At 43.0% G+C, this 21,265-nt stretch overlaps 1 protein-coding gene across 6 annotated transcripts in view; it reads right to left on the bottom strand.

Moving 5' to 3' along the window:
- RBM33 (RNA binding motif protein 33) overlaps window positions 1-21,265 on the bottom strand; it is a 406,831-nt gene that overhangs the window by 340,806 nt on the left and 44,760 nt on the right. For all 6 annotated transcript variants that reach the window (XR_004538179.1, XR_004538180.1, XM_033931618.1 and 3 more), the window contains exons 3-5: window positions 18,710-18,758; window positions 17,368-17,456; window positions 3,042-3,333 (exon numbers count right to left, since the gene is read on the bottom strand). Coding sequence is in view for 4 of the 6 variants with exons in the window: in XM_033931618.1 (XP_033787509.1) it covers window positions 3,042-3,333; window positions 17,368-17,456; window positions 18,710-18,758 (430 nt within the window). In the remaining 2 variants the exon portion in view is untranslated. The remainder of the gene's footprint in view (window positions 1-3,041; window positions 3,334-17,367; window positions 17,457-18,709; window positions 18,759-21,265) is intronic.

Here is a 21,265-nt window from a genome sequence, read left to right on the forward strand (position 1 = left end):
CCTGCTTGTCCTGGGATAATACCTGATACCTGAGCATTGGAAAATAAATAATAATAATTAACTAATAAAAAATAGTGCACACTTAATTTTCCCCACCACTAAATCTCCCCGTCCCGCCCCACCCGGCTACTTTTTCATGCCACCCAGCTGGAAAAATTTTCTGGGGAGAACACTGCTTATGGCATGATCCCTGACAAATGACACATACCCAAATTTCTAACCTCGGTTTATATTCAAGTTATCCTTTTTTCCTCCTTTATTTAGGGGAAAAAAAGGTTACCTCAGTTTGTATTTGGATTGGTTCATATTCGAGTCTTTACAGTATCTGATATTGGGTTTTTATATGAGCCTCGCGAGATTACCCCTGAAAGTCTCAGCAACTAGTTTTGTCACTGACAGATCATGGGCAGGAATGAGAAGGATCGCTTCTGCCCCTAGACCACCAAGGAAACAAGGTAGGCCTGGAGTCTTTCCTGTTGGTCCGGGAGGGGGTTGGTGGTGCCTGTTCAGGGAAGGAGGAGAAATGCTGCCTTTTCTTGTCGGGGGGGGGGAGGGGGGGTTGCTGATGGTATTTTTTTTTTTATTAAAAACAAAAGAATAGTACAGTGGTGCCTCGCACAGCGAACGCCTCGCACAGCGAACGCTGCGCACAACGAACTTTATGTCTTGATTCGTACAACGGACTTCGTTTCACACAACGAAGTCCGGGGTTCCTGCGGGGTTGGATCGCAGCGGGGTTGGTCGAGCCGCGAGGGTAGTCTCCTTCTCCTTACCTGCCCTGTCGCAGCACACAGCCGAACGGAAATCTTCCCGATGTCAGCGCTGACGTCGGAGGGAGGGCTTAAGCAAAGCCCTCCCTTCCTCCGACGTCAGCGCTGACATCAGGAAGACTTCCGTTCGGCTGTGTGCGGCTGCGGCAGGGCAGGTAGGAAGAAGGCAATGGCGAACGAAAGAGGGGGGAGGGGGCGGTCCGCCCCGAAGAATGTGCACAGCTGGTCAGGTCCCCCGATCGACCGACAACAGGCCCGGCCGACAAACCTCCCTGCCCTGTAGCCGCGAATCTAAATTACCTCTTACAGCAGCTTCAATAATCCAGCTGCTGTAAGAAGGTAATTTAGATTCGCGGCTACAGGACAGGGAGATTTGTCCGACCGGGCCTGTTCTGTTGTCGGTCGGGTGCAAAAGCGCCACAAAGGTGGAGGCAGGGAGGGAGGAAAGGTGGAGTGGAGAAGAAAAGACGCTTAAGGGGGGAGAAGGCCGCTGAAAGCACATGTTGGAGCAGGGGATGAGAGGGAGGGAGAGAAGGGGAAATATTGGACAAGGGCAGAAGGGATGCTAAATCATAGGGTGACAGGCAGAGAGAACAACAGGAAAAAGAGTGGAAGCAATCTTGAACCCTGAGGGTGAGGGCAGAGAGAGGTGGTGAGATGATTGATCATGGGGAGAGGGACAAAAGGGAATAGAGATGGGATAGGAAGATAGTGGAAGTAAAAGGACAGGGAGATGTATGTTTTTAGATGTATCTAAATAAAAATAATAACAAAAAATTTATCTTTTTTATGTCATCTTAGCATATTTTATGCTGCAGAACGAATTATTTTTTTTTACATGTATTCCTATGGGAAAACGCGTTTCACATAACAAACTTGCTCCTGGAACCAATTAAGTTCGTTGTGTGAGGCACCACTGTACTTTGGAATAGTACTTCAGGGGGGAACTCAAATATAAACTGAGACCCCTGAGGCAATCCAGATAAATGGAGTTCGGACAATCGGCGTTCCCCTGTATAAACAAAAATATGCAGACAACTGAAATGGAAACGCCAAGAGCCTTGTTGTCCAATACTAGAGAAACAAACAAAAATGTATTTTCTTCTATACTGTGCAATATATAAAGATATTACAGAAGCTGCACAAACTCCCAAAGTATGCATGTTCAGGGCTCCTTTTATCAAACCCGATAAAGCTTTTTACCACAGGCCAGCAAGGTAAATGCCCCAATGCTCGTAAGAATTGAATCAGCATCGGAGCACTTACCTCGCCAGCCTGCGGTATAAAGCTCTACCGTGGTTTGATAAAAGGAGCCCTCAGTCATTAATTTTTCCACCTTTGTTTGGACAGTTCAGTGAAGGCAGTATCTTCCAAATTCAAGGGGCTAAACTAGGCTATTGTGTGCTGGTTTCAACATGTAACTCCACATTCTTCTGCACAATGGCAGAGATTCAAGATGCTCTCCCTTGAACAGGGATCAGCTGAACACTCTGAAACAAAGCTTTGAATAGTTTAGTGTAATAAACTAAGTTAATAACACTAAGGCCATAAAACTGAAAGAGTTAAAATACTTAAAGGGAAAGACATTGCTGAGAAATACTACACACTTTCAACAAACAATTCACACAGCAGCGCTTTCTTGGTTTCAGAATTTATAAAACTTCAAAATATTATAATGATTAACAGTAATTACAATACTATAGGTAATTAAAACTACCTTAAACTAGTATGCCATATATATTACACTGCTTGAAGGCCAGAAAATTTAAGTATATGACATTTTGTGAACAAATAACCTCCAATCTCTTTATTCAGTGTTAATACAGATCCCACTCACAAAAAAAGATGAATGAGCAGGCCATCAATCACCCTGCAATACAAGCAACTTAAGAGTCTTTAGGAGGTCAATAATCTTTTCACCTTCCAAGGACTTTATCAGATTTTCCTTAATGCCTAGATAAAAGCTTTTGCATTAAGCACCACTAAGAATTGGCAGTGTATCCCACCACACAAAGCTGTTTTCTTCCATAAGGATACAATCCTCAAGGTCATGATTCTCATCCGCCTTCTAATATAACAAAGGAGCCTTACCTACCACCAAACAAGCTGTCCAAATAAACTTTGTCACAACCTAGATAAAGGAACTGGCAGACAGTGATAATGGGTCTAATTTTCACCCCCCTCTAGGGATACAGACAGATTTCAGATCAGCCTCAACACCATGGCATGAGCAGCTCCGTTATCTTTGAGAATACAAAAGAATAGACTTACTGCAAATTCATCCAGAGGTTCATTGATTTCAAGATCTAACACCTCATCATTATCTATTTCTTCATCCTGTTCATCCACATACTCTATTTGGTCTTCTGTCAACTCAGCATCATTATCTTCATATTGTTCTCCAGTATATTCTTGAGTATATATTTCTGGTTCTTCTTCATAAACATTTTCTTCTTCTTGTTCATACTCTGGTTCAACAGACTGATCATTAGCACTCTCAGAGAGGTCAAATGATGTAATCAATCCAGTAGTGGCATTAAGACTAACCGTAGCATCCTTTGAACTGCAATTTAAGACAAAACACATTAATAATAAATGGTCTAATTTTGTAAACAAATCAAACATCTCTCTGGCACTTGAGTTACCAAAATGAACATTTTTTTTGCATTAAACTGTTTTGACATTAGTTTTTGAACTCAAACCATAGTGTATCACAGTTTATTTACCAAAAGTTTGTTTATTAAGCCAGGATGTCAAAGTGGTCAAATAGGCAAAGGTCCTATACAGTAACCATACTAGATTCAATTTTACGATTTTCAAAAGAACATAAGAATAGCCTTACTGGGTCAGACCAATGGTCCATCAAGCCCAGTAGCCCGTTCTCATGGTGATCAATCCAGGTCCCTAGTACCTGGCCAAAACCCAAGGAGTATTGCTACCGGGCAATATTCCACTGAAAGGAAGCAGAATTAAACAGCTAATAGACACAAAGCCAGCAATTTATATCATGGACTATGCAGACAGCTTTGTTGTTTGTATGGCAAAAAGTGTTATATAGCAAGCCAAAAAACTTTTTTAAAAAGTTACCTATAAGAAGGTGTGCTCACAGAACAGCAGAATGAATATTCTTACATTTGGGTGGCATAATCCAACAAAGCCAGCATAGTAATGCTACCCAATTTATCTTCTGGAAGCCTGTGTGCCGGAGTTCTCCCCTAGCTAGTTAAATTTTTAAAAAAACTTACTGAGCATGTGCGGAAGACCCTACACCCATAGCCCCTCCCCTTAGCCTGGAAGTTTTGTCCCTAGCCATAAAGGAAAGAAAAACGAGGGGAAGGAGGCGGGCAAGTGTGGCTGCATTCTCCTGCTATCTACGGAGAACACCTGTTACAGGTAAGCAACTTTGCTTTCTCCGTAGACAAATAGGGCAAAGGCAGGCACACTTGTAGGTGAGTCCCAAGCTGAAAAACTAGGTATTGGGTGGAGGAAAAGAATTTATACTGCAAACAGGTTTCTTAAGACTAATTGGTTAAATCGCACATCTAGAGCAAAATTCTGAAGCAGACAGTAATGATTTGTGAACGTATGCACTGAGGACCAAGTCATAGCTGTGCAAACATCTTGAATAGGAATGGAGTACAAGTTTGCTATTGAAGAAGCTGTAGCTCGTATTTCAGGAGCACCAATAAGACCAGGTGAATGAAGGTATACTTATGTATAGCAAAAGTTGATGCATTTTGCTATCCAAGAGGAGAAAGCTCTTTTTGATGCTGGTTTTCCTTGGGTAGCTGGGTTATAGGAAATGAAGAGCTGATTTGTCCGACGTAAGGGAGCAATTGCTGTGAGATAAAAAAGTCATACTCTCCTGCATTCGAAGGTGTGTAGTGTCTGCTCTGCTGAAGAGGAATGCGGAGGAGGAAAAAAATAAAGGTAAAGTAATAGCATGGCAGAGAAGAAAGTCTGTGACTACTTTAGGAAGAAATTTTGGATGAGTCCGTAAATGTACTCTATTAGGAAAAAATTTTTGGAGATACAGATATTCTGTGACCAGTGCTTGCAGTTCACTAACTCTTCTGGTTGATGTCAAAGCGGTAAGAAAACTGTTTTCCAAGTGAGGAAAGAAAATGAAGCAGGGTTATGCATTAAAATATCCAGTACTAAATTCAGGTCCCATGTTGGTGGAGGATCACGCACTGGAGGACGAAGACAATTGAGGCCTCTGATAAAACAAGAAAACAGTGGATGTTGCAAAATTGGTTTAATAACTGCTTGATAAAATCGGACTGAGTTAGATTTGAGGCCCAAATCTGACAAATGGAGAATATAGAATAAAACAATCGATTGGACAAACAATGGGATCCAGCTGGTGATTTTGTGACCAGTTAGAAAAACGTGTCCACTTGGATTGGTAAGACTTCCTAGCAAAACTTGAAGAATGGTCTGAAATTTAGCAGCTAAAATCTAATGCTAAGAAATACATGGTCAAGTACCGTATTTTCACGCATATAACGCGCGCGTTATATACGATTTTACAAACCGAGCATAACCATGCGCGTTATATAATTTTTTTTTTTCATTGCGATCCAGCATCCCCCCTGCGAACCAGCATCTTCCCCCCCGCTCGCATCACCACCCCTCCCCCGCGATCCTACATCCCCCCCAGCACCGCAAAGACATCGCTTACCCCGATTGGGCACCAGCACCAATGCACAGGACGTGCCAGTGCCCGAAGATCCTCCCTCGCCTGGGCTGGGCTGGGTGGTGCGAGGGAGATCCTCCCTCTTCCCTGTGCTGGGCTGGACTGGGCTTTGAGCATTTGCACATGCTCAAAGCCTTCTGGTCTCGCTCTCTCCGAGATCTGAGAATCTTGGAGAGAGCGAGACCAGAAGGCTTTGAGCATGTGCAAATGCTCAAAGCCCAATCCAGCCCAGCACAGGGAAGAGGGAGGATCTCCCTCGCACCGCCCAGCCCAGCCCAGCCAAGGCGAGGGACAATCTTCAGGGGGGGGGGGGAGGATGCCGGTTCGCAGAGCCAGAAGAGGGAGTAAGCGGGGGTGGCGGGAGGAGGTTTTAGCAGCATGCGCGGTATACGCATGTGCGTGCTATATAGAATTTTTTTTTTTTTTTTACATAAATGCGTTCCCGCGCGCTATACGCGTATGCGTGTTATACACGTATGCGCATTATATGCGTGAAAATACGGTATTTGGATTGCTAAAACCCGAACAAACGGTACAGTTTAGGAAGTGAGTGCACGACAGAACAGCGGGACTTGGGTGTGATTGTATATGATGATTTTAAAGTGGCTGAACAGGTTGAAAAAGTGATGGCAAAAACTAGAAGGATACTAGGGTTCATAGGGAAAGGTAAGGCCAGTAGGAAAAAGGAGGTATTGATGGCCCTGTATACGACTCTAGTGAGACCTCATTTAGAATATTGTGTGCAATTCTGGCGACCGCACCTTCAAAAAGATATAAAAAGGATGGAATTGGTCCAGAGGAAGGCTACTAAAATGGAGCATAATCTTTATCATAAGGCATATGGGGACAGACTTAAAGATCTCAATATGTATACTTTGTAGGAAAGGCGGGAGAAGGAAGATATGATTTATTTATTTGTTCATTCAATTTTCTATACCGTTCTCCCAGGAGCACTCAGAACAGATTACATGAGTTTATTCAGGTACTCAAGCATTTTCCCTGTCTGTCCTGTGGGCTCACAATCTATCTAATGTACCTGGGGCAATGGGGGATTAAGTGACTTGGCCAGGATCACAAGAAGCAACGTGTGTTTGAACCCACAACCCCAGGGTGCTGAGGCAGTAGCTTTAATCACTGTGCCATGCCCCATACCTACATGATGTAAATGCGCATGAGTCAAGTCTTTCATTTGCAAGGAAGCTCTGGAACGAGAGGGCATAGGATGAAATTAAGAGGCGATCGGCTCAGAAGTAATCTAAGGAAATACTTTTTTACAGAAAGGGTGGTAGATGCGTGGAATAGTCTCCCAGAAGAGGTGGTGGAGACAAAAACTATGTCTGAATTCCAGACAGCATGAGATGGGCAAGTGGGATCTCTTAGAGAGAGGAATAGATAATGGTTACTGTGGATGGGCAGAATGGATGGACCATTTGGCCTTTATCTGTCATCATATTTCTATATCCTGCTATGGAGGGGTTTGAGGAGGAGGGGACTGTCCTGCTTTTCTGGGCGAGTCTACTACTACTACTACTATTTATTATTTCTATAGCACTTTACATTAAACACACAAAGATCTGGGTGTCATTGTAGACAATACGATGAAAACCTCCTCCCAATGTGCAGAAGCAGCCAAAAAAAATGAAAAAAAAATGCTAGGAATTATTAAAAAAAGAATAGTTAACAAGTCAAAGAATGTTATATAATGCCTCTGTATCGCTCCATGGTGCAACCTCACCTGGAGTATTGCGTTCCATTCTGGTCTCCTTATCTCAAGAAAGATATAGTAGCACTAGAAAAGGTTCAAGGAAGAGCGACCAAGATGATAAAGGGGATGGAACTCCTCTCATATGAGGAAAGACTAAAACAGTTAGGGCTCTTCAGCTTGGAAAAGAGACGGCTGAGGGGAGCTATGACTGAAGTCTACAAAATCCTCAGTGGAGTAGAACGGGTACAAGTGGATTGATTTTTCACTCCGTCAAAAATTAAAAAGAATAGGGGAAATTATGAAATTACAGGGAAATACTTTTAAAGCCAATAGAAGGAAATATTTTTTCACTCAGAACATAAGAATTGCCACTGCTGGGTCAGACCAGTGGTCCATCTTGCCCAGCAGTCTGCTCACGCAGCAGCCCTTAGTCAAAGACCAGTGCTCTTCAGCATACGTTCCAGTTTATCAGGAACTTGTCCAACTTTGTCTTGAATCCCTGGAGGGTGTTTTCCCCTATAACAGACTCCGGAAGAGCGTTCCAGTTGTCTACCACTCTATGGGTGAAGAAGAACTTCCTTACGTTTGTACAGAATCTATCCCCTTTTAGCTTTAGGGAGTGCCCTCTCATTCTCCCTACCTTGGAGAGGGTGAACAATCTGTCTTTATCTACTAAGTCTATTCCCTTCAGTATCTTGAATGTTTCGATCATATCCCCTCTCAGTCTCTTCCTTTCAAGGGAAAAGAGGCCCAGTTTCTCTAATCTCTCACTGTACGGCAACTCTTCCAGCCCCTTAACCATCTTAGTCGCTCTTCTCTGGACCCTTTCGAGTAGTACCGTGTCCTTCTTCATGTACTGCGACCAGTGCTGGACGCAGTACTCCAGGTGAGGGCACACCATGGCCCGGTACAGCGGCATGATAACCTTCTCCAATCTGTTCATGATCCCCTTCTTTATCATTCCTAGCATTCTGTTCGCCCTTTTTGCCGCCGCCGCACATTGCATGGACCTCCAAAATCTCTTTCCTGGGTGGTCTCTCCAAGTACCATCCCGGACATCCTGTATTCGTGCATGAGATTTTTGTCACCAACATGCATCACTTTACACTTATCCACGTTGAACCTTATTTGCCATGTCGATGCCCATTTCTCAAGCTTGATTATGTCATGTTGCAGATCTTCGCAATCCCCCTGTCTCTTCACTACTCTGATTAACTTCGTATCGTCTGCAAATTTAATCATCTCACTTGTCATACCAATGTCCAGATCATTTATAAATATGTTGAAGAGCACAGGTCCAAGCACCGAGCCCTGCGGCACTCCACTGGTGACGCTCTTCCAGTGTAAGTATTGTCCATTTACCCCCACTCTCTGTTTCCTATAGTCAAGCCAGTTTTTAAGCTCTGGAACGCATTACCAGAGGTTGTGGTAAGAGCGGTTTGGACAATTTACTGGCGGAAAAGTCCATAGTCTGTTATTGAGAAAGACATGGGACAAGCCACTGTTGCCCTGGATCAGTAGCATGGAATGTTGCTACTCTTTGGGTTTGGTCAGGTACTAGTGGCCTGGATTGGCCACTGTGAGAAGAGGCTACTGGGCTTGATGGACCTTTGGTTTGACCCAGTAAGGCTATTCTTATGTTCTCAACTAGCTGTAAGGAAAATAATTTGGAGGAGTCACATGATCAAATTTTTTTCTTTTGGTAATTATTTTTATTGCAGTGTTTTGAAGAATTTGCAATCTACATATTTCTTTTAATGTTATTCCCTTGTACAAGGCATTACAGTAGTCAATTTTTGATACGACTAACGAGTATTAAAATATTCAATGATGATTCATCAAGAAATTAGGATAATGATCTAATCAACCTTAACCTATAAAAACAGTTTTTAACAAGTGAACTTATTTAATCATGATAGTTCAATTTCTGGTCCAAAATGACCCCGAGTATCTTTATCTTAGTGACTTCCTTAAGTATTGTTTTGTTTATGTAGGCTCCTAATTTCTGCCCCTCCCTACATGGAAATAGCATAACCTCTGGTTTAGATGTATTCAGAGCTAGCTTATTATCATGTAAACATTTGCATATTTTCAACAATTTCTCATTGACTGCTGAGATTTCTTTGACTGAGCTTGAATCTAAGGGATACAGAAGTTGAACATCATCTGCATATGCAAATAGTGTAAATCCAATTGATTGACTAAGAGTTAGCAGGGGAACCAGAAATACATTAAACAATAAGGGTGATAGAATTGATCCTTGCAGAATCCCAAAACTTGTTGAAATTGTATTAGATGAGTTAATGAATGTTTTTTTGATGATCGTTCTGAAAAATAAGACTGAAACCTTTAGAGGACAACATCAGTTATTCCCAATAATCTGAGTCTACTTAGAAGAAGATGATGATCTATAGTGTCAAAGGCTGATGATAAATCGAAGAGAACCGATTGATGATGATCCCAAAAATAAAGAACAGAGCGTATTGAGGGAACTGGGACCTCAGAGTTGTGGTCTGTGCTCTGTGTCCCCAAATGATGGATTCTGGGGTGTTCACTCATCCTGGGACAGGTCAGGTGTTCAAGCTATGCAGTGTGACTACGTGTCTAACTGAAGGGGTGATTTATATCATTATGTGCCCCTGCCCCAAGCTATAAGTTGGACATACTTACTATCAGTTTAAGACCCGATTAATAGAGCACAGGTCGTGCTTGAATATCCAACGTTTGGAGGAGCCTCTGGTTGTGCATTGTCTGGAGGCTCATCATGAGTTTGGTGCTTTGCACTGCATCGTGATTGAACATGCTCCCTATCCAGTCAGATGCGGAGATTAGAGGCGTAAGACAGAAGGAAAAACAATGTATTTACACACTGCAATCTGTCCACCCTGATGGATTAAATGCCCGGATTGAGTGGGCGGCATTCTTTGGTAAATGGAGCTTGCTGATTGGTGAGCTGGTTCATGGGGTGGAGTTTTGGAAGAGTTTAACAGCCTTGAGCTATGGCGTTTCTTTGCGCCAGAAGTGATTCATGTGTAGAGTTGGAGCGTGTTCTGCACGGAGGGTCCTGACCTGTTACCTGTGATGCAGTAGGATTTAAAACCGACGCAGCGAGGCGAAACTGAGATTTTCCTGTCAGGTCAACTGGCTGCAGTGTCCAGGTGTAGGAGCACTGATCGTGAGTGCCTTGGAGAGAGCCTGGACTCCATCGGCAGCTGTTTTTTTTTTGTTCTGCTCATGAAGCAATGTTAGTGACTGTTGTGCTGAGGTGCTATTCTATCCACATGATCACTGTTTGAATTTTTCCTGGCGTGCTGATTTACATGGGCTGCTACAGTGCCTTTTTTCACCATTGTTTATATTTCACATGTGCAAGTGGTTATTTATGTGAAGTGGAATTTTTTGCCATATGAAGCAGAACTAAGGCTTTTTCTCCACTTTTTTATTTTTCCATTTGTGACTGAGTGAATGAAGTGTGTGTATGTGTTGGTGAGGCCTTGCAGTATCTGTTTGTTCCATATAGGGTACTGATTGAGTATTGAATGGTTCTTTGATACAGCCCAGGTGAAACGCATCAGAACCCAGAATGTGTTTCTGAACCTCAACAACTCAACCTTTAAGATAAGTTTATTTTTTTATTCACGTTAAAAAGTTTTAAAAACTCCTTTATAAAAAAACCATATCACCTAAATGTGCTATAATTAGAGGTGATTTTTTTTTTCAGGCGCTCCAATGTGCGAGCTTGTTCCACAGTCTGATAACCCAGTCTCTAAGCAGAGAAAAAAATGTGTATTTATATTGCTTTGAATCACCATAATTTGATTTAGTGTTGCACTTCCATTTTTTGTTTTTGCATCAATGTAAGGCATGCATCGAGCGACTCAATGCTATGGATGCCTGTGACGCTAGTCAAGGTTTCTCATGTGGAGAACAAAGATGATGCTTGAGAATATCATCGATGTCCACTGGTACCGACAAAAAATGGGATCGGTACCGAAGGAAAAATAACAAACATTAACAGCTGGAAGAGGGTACCCAAGGTTCAGGCCTAATAGAGATGTGTTATTTAATTATTTTTTTTATTTTGATGTTTAAGCCCAGGAATATCAGGAACATTTCTAGACAGAAAAAGAATATAACAGAGAAAAGCTACTGTAGCTAGGAAGAATTCTTGAAGACCAGAAGGGAACCGAGGATCAAGTAAACATTCTGTCAAAAACCTGTAAATGCACTCGGTAAGGTTGAAAGCAGAAAAATGTCAATAGGTCTGAAATTAGAAACAGGTTAAAAATTTAGATACAAACGATATTGTATAGACGACTTAAAAAAAGGAAATAGCATTAAGAATAAAGAAACATCAAAGCAGGAAGGCAAACGTAACTGGACAAAGTTCAGATAAGTTTTCTTTACTCCGTGGAAAATTAAAAACTGATGACCTCGTGAGCCAACACTGAGCAGGAAGGCACTCGCACATGGGCGGTGTGGGCAGTTGCGAAGCTTCGTTGAAGCTTAAAGTGACAGTACACTTTTCACTGTCCATATCAGGCTCCATAGATGATGTCACCCACCTGTGAAAATATATTGCCTGCTTGTTCTGGGATAAAAGAGAGAGCTTGTCCTGGGAGAGAGATATTGATGAGCAGCAGTGAATACACCTGAAGGTCAGTAAGAGAAGTTGGAACTGTATGCGGAAGTGAACAGAGAACCAATGAAACGACTTGAGAAGGGGAGTAACGTTGAGTAAAGCAACTCTGGCAGTATACGAGGCCTATAGCAAAATTCTGAGCAGATTGAAGGGGAAGAGATGGCTTAGCGCAAAATCTGTGAGAAGCATGCTGCAATAATCTAGGCAAGAGGTAACAAGAGCGTGGTTCAGGGTCTTGGCAACTTTTTCAGAAAGGAAGCGACATATTTTGGCAGTCTGTTGGATATGCGAAGAGAGATGAGTCAAAGATGACCCCAAAGTTGTGAGTCAACAAGACATGGAGGATGAATGTGTTATCTACTGACATAGAGAACTGAGGAAAGGGAAATGCAGAATTAGGAAGAAAAATAAGAACATAAGAACAACCTTACTGGGTCAGACCAATGGTCCATCAAGCCCAGTAGCCTGTTCTCATGGTGGCCAATCCAGGTCACTAGTACCTGGCCAAAATCCAAAGAATAGCAATATTCCATGCTACCGATTCAAGGCAAGCAGTGGCTTCCAATGTTCCCTCTAAGCTGAGCGCATGAGCGATCGCTCACTATTTTCAGTGGCGTCGCTCATACGTTTTCTCATGTCGCTCAATCGAGGGCGGGCAGAAGTGAGAGGAAGCGGCGGTCTGCCCTGCTCGCCTCAGTGTATTTTAAAGTTGAAAGATGCAGCGGCGGCTCCTCTCAAGATCCCCGACTGCATCGGACTTCCGATGCAGGTGGGGATTCGTGAGAGGAGCCGCTACCACGTCTTCAGTGGTGTACCAAAGAGGGGGCGGTCCGCCCCGGGTGCAGCCTTAGGAGAGGTGCACAGCCGGCCAGGTCTGGATCTGGCCGGCTGTGCACCCCACCCTAAGGCTGCAGTCAGAGAGGAAGTTCGGGCCAGCCAATCACTGCCTGGCTGGGAGAAACTTCCTCTCCGACGGCAGAATTGACGTCGGGGAAATGCTGGTCGTCCCGACGGTGAGAAGCAGAGAGAGCTTGGGGCAGCCGCGGAGGTGGCTTTGGGGCCTGTTTCCCCCGATGGTGGCAGCAGTGGCTTTGTGGAGGGTAGGGAGAAAAAAAGGGGGTAGGCAGGGAGACAGAAGGGAAACAGAAAAAAAGAAAGGGGGCATCAAGAGAGAAAAAAAAAAGAAAGGGCAGGGAGAGAGGAAGAAAAAGTTAGGGGAGGGAATGAGGTCTGGAGGAGAGGATGCATACAGGCTGAAAGAAGGGAAGAAAGATTGGATGCACAGTCAGAAGACGAAAGTGCAACCAGAGACTCATGAAATCACCAGACAAGGTAGGAAAAATGATTTTATTTTAAATTTAGTGATCAAAATGTGTCTGAATTTATATATGCTGTCTATATTTTGTACTATGGCCCCCTTTTACTAAACCGCAATAGTGTTTTTTAGTGCAGGGAGCCTATGAGCGTCGAGAGCAGCACTGGGCATTTAGCGCAGTTCCCTGCGCTAAAAACTGCTATTGTGGTTTAATAAAAAGGAAGTGGTGTATATTTGTCTATTTTTGTATGGTTGTTACTGAGGTGACAATGCATAGAGTCATCTGCCTTGACCTCTTTGAAAAAAAACCAGAATAGGAATGATAATTAACATTTTCTCAGCGTATAGTGTGCTTTGTGTTTTGTTTTGTTTTTTATTTATTTATTATTTTCAACTTAAATTTCAAGTATTACACTTGTACAGAAAGCAAGAATAGGATAGATATCAAATACAAAGCAATATAAATCTTAAATTAAACAAATATACTATTTATGCTCAAGTCCACAATTAGGATCCAAGAATTATAGAAAATTGGCGAAATTATCTAAAAAGAAAATTATAAAAGAAACTGAGAATTATAGCACTGAGATAGGGTCACAATATCCTAAATATAGGGCTCAAAGATTGTTAACATTCAGGCGAGACATAGCCACGAAATTTGTCAATTGTGATGGTTCAAAAAACACATATTTAAGAGTACGGTGATATACAATACATTTACACGGATGTCTCAAATAAAAGGTTGCCCCCAAAGATAAAACCCCAGGTTTCAAAAGAAGAAATTCACGGCGGCGCCTTTGCGACTCCCGTGCCAAATCTGGGAACATTTGTATTTTATAACCAAGAAAGCTTTTTTGTCTATTTTTAAAGAAAAGTTTTAACAACCATGTTTATCAATTGGCAAAGCTAAAGTAATAATCATGGTGGCTGGAGATGCTAAATCCTTCTCAGATGTTTCTAAGATCTGTGATATATTTAGAAGTTCTTGATCTGAAGGTTTTTCTTTTAGTTGTTGATTTTGTTCTTTATCAGGCAAATAATAAACCCGTGAAAATGGTGGTAATGACTCTTCGGGTATCTCTAAGTTCTCTACTAGATATCTCTTAAGCATATCTCTAGGTGTTACTAACTCAAGTCTTGGAAAGTTAATTAACCTTAAATTATTACTGCGTGAATTATTCTCAAGCATTTCAGTCTTCTTCCCGGCCCATCCCCGCTAAATCTAAGGCCTGATTGGCCCAGGCTGTAGAAGCCTGGACCAATCAGGCCTTAGGCATAGCGGGTCCGCCCATCCCCACTAATCCTAAGGCCTGACTGGCCAAGGTGCCTAGCCTAGACCAATCAGGCCTTAGATTTAGCGGGGATGGGCCGGGAAGGGGCGTGCCGTCTCATTTCCACGAGGCAGACCCGTCCAGCTGACCAACATTGAAAGGTTAGTTGGGGGAGGGAGATTAGTTGGGGCGGGGGGTCGTTGGGCTTTCCGGCAGGAGGAGTTGGGCATCCTCCTGTCGGCGATTACGAGTTTGGGGGGGGAGGGGGTTCCGGGGTTCCGACAGGAGGAGTTGGGCATCCTCCTGTGAGCGATTACGAGTTTGGGGGGGGGAGGGGGTTCCGGGGTTCCGACAGGAGGAGTTGGGCATCCTCCTGTCGGCGATTACGAGTTTGGGGGGGGGAGGGGGGTCCGGGGTTCCGACAGGAGGAGTTGGGCATTCTCCTGTCGGTGATGGGACAGGCGGCCGCAACAACCGCGGCCGCTATACATATTGCAGCAGGGAGATCCCTTGCTGCCATAAGTATAGCGGCCGCGTCTAATTTAACCCGATTCTCTAAAGACGCCGGTTACAGAATCGGCGTTTAGTATAGGACGCCTCTCCCGGGCGGCCTGCCTGGGGAGCATTTTTTTTTTTTTAAACGTGCATCCCGATTGGCTGATAGACAGCTGTAGGACGTCTACAGCTGCCTAAAATCGAGACGCACTTTTGGAGAATCAGGGCCTTAAATGTTTTTCTGGTTTGTGATACAGTTTTTTCTGGTTTGTGATACAGCTTTTCTGGTTTGTGATGACCTGTACCATATACAGGTAATAAATGTCTTTTTTTCAGCAATAAATGTGTACTGTATTCTTCTTCATGGAAAAATAAGACATCTCCCTGAAAATAAGACCTTGTGCATATTTTGGAGTTTTTAAAAATATAAGACAGTGTCATATATTCGGGGAAACAGTGTAGAAAAGTGTGTGATGGCAATGATGAAAATGGGAGGTGCTCACAGAAAAAGGAAATGGATGAATGGAACATAAGAATTGCCGCTGCTGGGTCAGACCAGTGGTCCATCATGCCCAGCAGTCTGCTCATGCGGCGGCCCTCTGGTCAATGACCAGCTCCCTAACTGAGACTAGTTTTACCAGCGTACGTCCTTGTTCATTATGAACTTTGTCTAAACTTTGTCTTGAATCCCTGGAGGGTGTTTTCCCCTATGACAGACTCCGGAAGAGCGTTCGTTTTCTACCACTCTCTGGGTGAAGAAGAACTTCCTTACGTTTGTACAGAATCTATCCCCTTTTAGCTTTAGGGAGTGCCCTCTCATTCTCCCTACCTTGGAGAGGGTGAACAATCTGTCTTTATCTACTAAGTCTATTCCCTTCAGTATCTTGAATGTTTCGATCATATCCCCTCTCAGTCTCTTCCTTTCAAGGGAAAAGAGGCCCAGTTTCTCTAATCTCTCACTGTACGGCAACTCTTCCAGCCCCTTAACCATCTTAGTCGCTCTTCTCTGGACCCTTTCGAGTAGTACCGTGTCCTTCTTCATGTACAGCGACCAGTGCTGGACGCAGTACTCCAGGTGAGGGCGCACCATGGCCCGGTACATCGGCACAATAACCTTCTCTGATCTGTTTGTGATCCCCTTCTTTATCATTCCTAGCATTCTGTTCACCCTTTTCGCCGCCGCCGCACATTGTGTGGACGGCTTCATCGACTTGTCAATCATAACTCCCAAGTCTCTTTCCTGGGAGGTCTCTCCAAGTACTGCCTCAGACATCCTGTATTCGTGCATGAGATTTTTGTTACCTACATGCATCACTTTACAATTATCCATGTTGAACCTCATCTGCCATGTTGATGCCCATTCCTCGAGTTTGATTATGTCATGTTGCAGATCTTCGCAATCCCCCTGTGTCTTCACTACTCTGAATAACTTCGTATCGTCCGCAAATTTAATCACCTCACTCGTTGTACCGATATCCCGATCATTTATAAAGATGTTGAAGAGCAAGGGTCCAAGCACCGAGCCCTGCGGCACCTCACTGGTGATGCTCTTCCAGTCCGAGTATTGTCCATTTACCCCCCACGCTCTGTTTCCTTTGCTTTAGCCAATTTTTAATCCACGTGAGTATTTCACCCTCAATTCCATAGCTCGCAAGGGAGAAAATGTTTGAACTTTTGAATATGAAGTAGAGGATGATGGCTGGAGAAGGAGTAGGAAAAGGAAAGGAATAGTGAGGGCTTATGGGGTGGAGTAGAAGAGGATAGGAAGTAAGATTGGAGAGAGTGAGTATGAGAAGCAGAAAGTGAATTGGAGCCATATGGAGAGGAATAGAGAAAGAAAAAAAAAAAACACAACTTAGAAAGGGAGTGTGGTAATAAGAATAGGGAGGCGCCCTCAGAAGCAAACTAAGGAACATGTGCTCCTTGTTCGCGCTCCTTCAGTGCGTAATGCAGCTCGCACCACCTTGATATGGGTTTGATTAATTAGGTTTGTGAGGTCACCTGAGTAATTGATTGGCAGTTAGCAGGCGGGGCTTTAGCCAGTAGTAGGCACAAGTCAGGCAGCAAGGAAAGGGGCAGGTAGAGAGGTTAGTCTGCAGTTATTCCTGGAAGAAATCAAATGATAGCATATATATTACAGCGCAGGTTAGATGGACTGTACTAGGGATGAGGGCCAAGAGAGAATGCAGAAAGGAACAGATGGACTGTGCTAGGGGAAAATGCAAAGAGTGCAAAAAGGAACAGATACAAAAGAGAGGAGAGGTGCCATCCAGGACAGAAGCAGAAATTTGAAACTGATTATTTCTGTATTGAAACAGATTTGTGTAAAAGAAAACATTCAAACAAGTTGAATATTTTGTTTGGGTGAGGTTAAAATTTTTCAGTGAAAAATTTTATTTAATCAACAAATGTTTATTTTGTAACCACAAAATTTTATTTTAGATCTGAAAATAAAAATAATTTTAAATACCTGAAATTTTGTTGTTGAACCTGCTCTTCTTCTTCGTCACTTTGTAAAAGATCGTCATTCAGTTCTTCATCAGACAAGTCTGATTGATTCTAAGGAAATAAAGAGGGAGAAACATGTCAGATATTCTGAGCACAGAAATAGTCAGCTTAAACTGACACCGAGAAGAGAGACATAAACAAACAAAATTCACCTTTCAAGTTACTTGAAAGCAGCTTAAGAGTAAAACTTACAATTAAAGGCCAACAAATATTATTACATTTATAGTCCGCCTATATCCTAAGCAAATTCCAATATATATATACAATTTAAATATCACCTATAGAACATTATATAGAAGTGTGTCTGCCTCTGCCAGAGATGAGGTTAAAAAAAAAAATCATACATTTTACAACTGCACCAACTCCAATTGATTCAGAATTCAACAAAAATCAACAATAAATGGTTGTAAAACATCATGCTATTTTTTCAAAAACTTCACTAAAGGTGAAGAAGCAAAATCGAAGCCGGCACCCTGAAGAGCCTTGCTGAGCCCCCTGAGGATGACTAACAGACTGTGCTCAAGCCCCTGAAAATCAGTAGGCGAGCTAAGCAAGTAAGGATACAGATCCCAAGCTCCACAAAGTTTTCTACAGGTTGGCCAAAGGGATTAACCTGCTGGCTGTAGACCCAAGTCTACTTCTTCTCCAGGCAAAAAGAGCTTTCCCCCGCACTGGGGAGCTCTGGTGCACCAAAATTCATAAAAAACTATGAAAAACACCTAAAATAATAAAAAAAAATATACAGTATACACAGAGCAGATCAGAAAGACTCGTGCAGAATGAAAAACTGAAGGGGGCAGCAGAGCCCTCTGGAGAAAAAGGTGGAGCTGAAAACCTGGAGTATATTCCTTCTGCACAGTTCACAGGCATGGAGAGAATACCTCACTGTCCAGAAAGACACTATAGCCTCAGCGTTCTGAGGATGTGGGGTCAAACCCCATGCTACTCCTTGTGACCCTGGGTCACTCCTATATTGCCCCAGGTACATTAGATAGATTGTGAACCTGCCAGGACAGATAGGGAAAATGCTTAAAGTAACTATATGTAAACAGCTTTGAGTATGGTTGTAATACTACAAAAAGGCAGTATACAAGTTTCAATCCCTTTCCCCCTAGAAATATTTTTATCTGCATAAATATCCAAATCTTTTTATTTTTTGCTTTTACTGTTTAAAAATGCTTGCACCACTGTGCATATATGAAGCCCAAACTTTCAAAGATTCAAAAATGATGCATTAATTTCTATGATTAATATTGCTCACCTAGAATTAAGCACTGTTTATTCATTTATCACCATCTGCTTACCTTTTTACCAGGCAGAAAATCTTCCTCAAGTAAATCATCTTCAAGTTCACTGGAAAACATATAAGAAAAACCACTCAATCTTGCTTTGTAGACAAATGATTATGGTAGCATGTTTACACAAAAGTTTGGTGATATTAGCAGATGTAAATATTATTTACTGGAAAAATACATGTGATACATGAAGTCCTGTTTTTATAGAAAAGCAATTATTCCAACAAACTCTAAATTCAGTACAGTCGATTCCACTTAATTGCCAGCCCTTCGGACCGGATTGCCACATGCGCTTAAACGGAGTGTGTGCTTAATCAGAATACCACTTTTTAGTCATGAAAAATCACAATATGCTGTAGTCAAAAGCAATAAAACTTTTATTCAACAAAAAACACACCAAATACAATGTAATATGGTTCAGTTATAGAAAGAGCACTGTTCTAATGCATACATTGTAAACCTTTTTTTTAAACCAACATTCTACTGAAATAATCAGTCATTGTTTTCTGCATGCAGATTGCACGATTCAGACAGTATATCTGACTACTGATACTGTAAAACTGTCCATAGTCGTCACAGCCATTTATCCCAAGATAACAACGCAGTGAGTGTAGGGATATCAACGCATCCGAGAAGGAAACAATCTCTGCAGGTGGTTCATTAGTTGTGATGACAGAAACAGTATCTCCATCCTCATCAGACTCTTGGTTGTCTGCAGTGTCCTTTATGACTGTATCGGAATTAGTGATGTCAGATGATGTAAGCACATCGTTGTTAATGGTGACATACAGCTCAAACTTGTGACGAAAGTCCAACTGGGAGTTCAATGGACAAAGTGTCTGCTTCAATTGTCTCATCAGATGCAGGAATGAAGCTCGCCCGTCGATAGCATTTTGAAACCATTGATGATGAAACTCAACTCCATGCCTCCCATACCATATGAAGAGAGTCGAGCACCGTTATTTTTCTCACGAGCTCAGCAGCTCAGGGTCTGGATTCTGTGCTTGCATCAATCACTGCCAACACATATCATAGGACGAGTGACCTGTAATGACGTTTGAAGTTTGTAATTATCCCTTGGTTCATTGACTGGATCAAAGTGGTTGTGTATGGCGGCAGAAACGAGTTTGATGTTGGTTAGTCTTACGTCATTGCTGTGTGTTGCGCAGTTATCACACAGCATTACAATGTACCTCCTATACCTTCTCATCAGATTGTCAAGCTTCTGTAACCATTCAATCCACAATGTTGCTGTCATCTATGCATTTTTGTTGCTTTCATATTTAACAGGCAGGTGTTTAATATTTTTGAAGCTTCGCGGATTTTGATTCTTCCCAATCACCAGTGGCTCAAGCTTTTCACTACCATCGATATAGCAACTGAGAAGCAACGTCAATTGTTCGTTTGGCACCTTAAAAGCCAACAGCTTCGCTGCGTTTGAAAGCCCATGTTCCGTCAGGGATGGCACACCAGTACAGGCCCATCTCATCAGCATTGAAAATGTCACATGGTTCATATCCACCAATGACTCATGGCAACACTTCCATGACCCATCTTTAAGCACCAAACTCATCTGTGTCTTGTTTTTCTCCATGCTGCTTCTTTAAATTTTATGCCATTATGAATTTTCCACCTCTCTAACCATCCATTTGTTGCTTTGAAGTCTTCTACGCCCAGTTCTTCAGATAACTGTACCACTTTCTCCATCAGCAGAGGTCGACTGATTGGCAGTTGTCGACTTCTAGCTTCAGCAAACCATCGCAACAATGCCTGTTCAACGTCTTCAACCTTCCCAATTCTTTTCCATTTTCTAGTAGGGATTGCTGTTTTGCCAGTCTTTAAATATTGCTTGCTTTTTTTTTTTGTAAATCCAAGAAATCTGGCTAGGATGAACGCTGTAATGTTTTGTGATAGAGACTAGAGAATGACACGGTGGCGGTTTACCCGCGGCTACTGCGTTTAGCCATGGGTAACCCGCAAAAAACGGGGAATGAAAATTAGCAGCCTCTGCGGGGACAGGGGCAAGGCCATCACCGCCCCGTGGAGCGGTGAATGGTCTTGTCACCGCAGTGAGGCATAAAGGATCGTGCGGTCCCCGCAGCCCCCACCCGCACACCGGCTCGATCGTTTAACGAGCTTCCTCTCTCCACCTCACCTTAGTTTGCCGGCTTTCTTTTTCGGCGACCGGAACGCTTTCAAAAGAGCCGCGCACGCGCGGCTGCTCAGTATTCAATCTTCTGCTCTGACCCAACCGGAAACAGGAAGTTGCAGCAGAGCAGAAGATTGAACTTTGAACAGCCGCGCGTGCGCAGCTCTTTGAAAGTGTGCCGGTCACCGAAAAAGAAAACCGGCAAACTAAGGAGAGCTGGAGAGCAGTAGCGTACCAAGGGGGGGGCGGGAGGGGCAAAAAAGGTAATGGCACCAGGCCTTGGAGCACCGAGGCAGACCGCTTCTCCCCCCTCCCAGCCGAACCCCCGCTGACCCTCCTATCTCTCCCCCCCCAAGTGAACCTTTCCGACCCTCCCAGCGAAAGCAGCAAACCTCCCTCCGGTAGCGTCGGCTTTC

The sequence above is a fragment of the Geotrypetes seraphini genome, chromosome 2 (genome assembly GCF_902459505.1).
Source record: "Geotrypetes seraphini chromosome 2, aGeoSer1.1, whole genome shotgun sequence".
Lineage (NCBI taxonomy): Eukaryota > Metazoa > Chordata > Amphibia > Gymnophiona > Dermophiidae > Geotrypetes > Geotrypetes seraphini.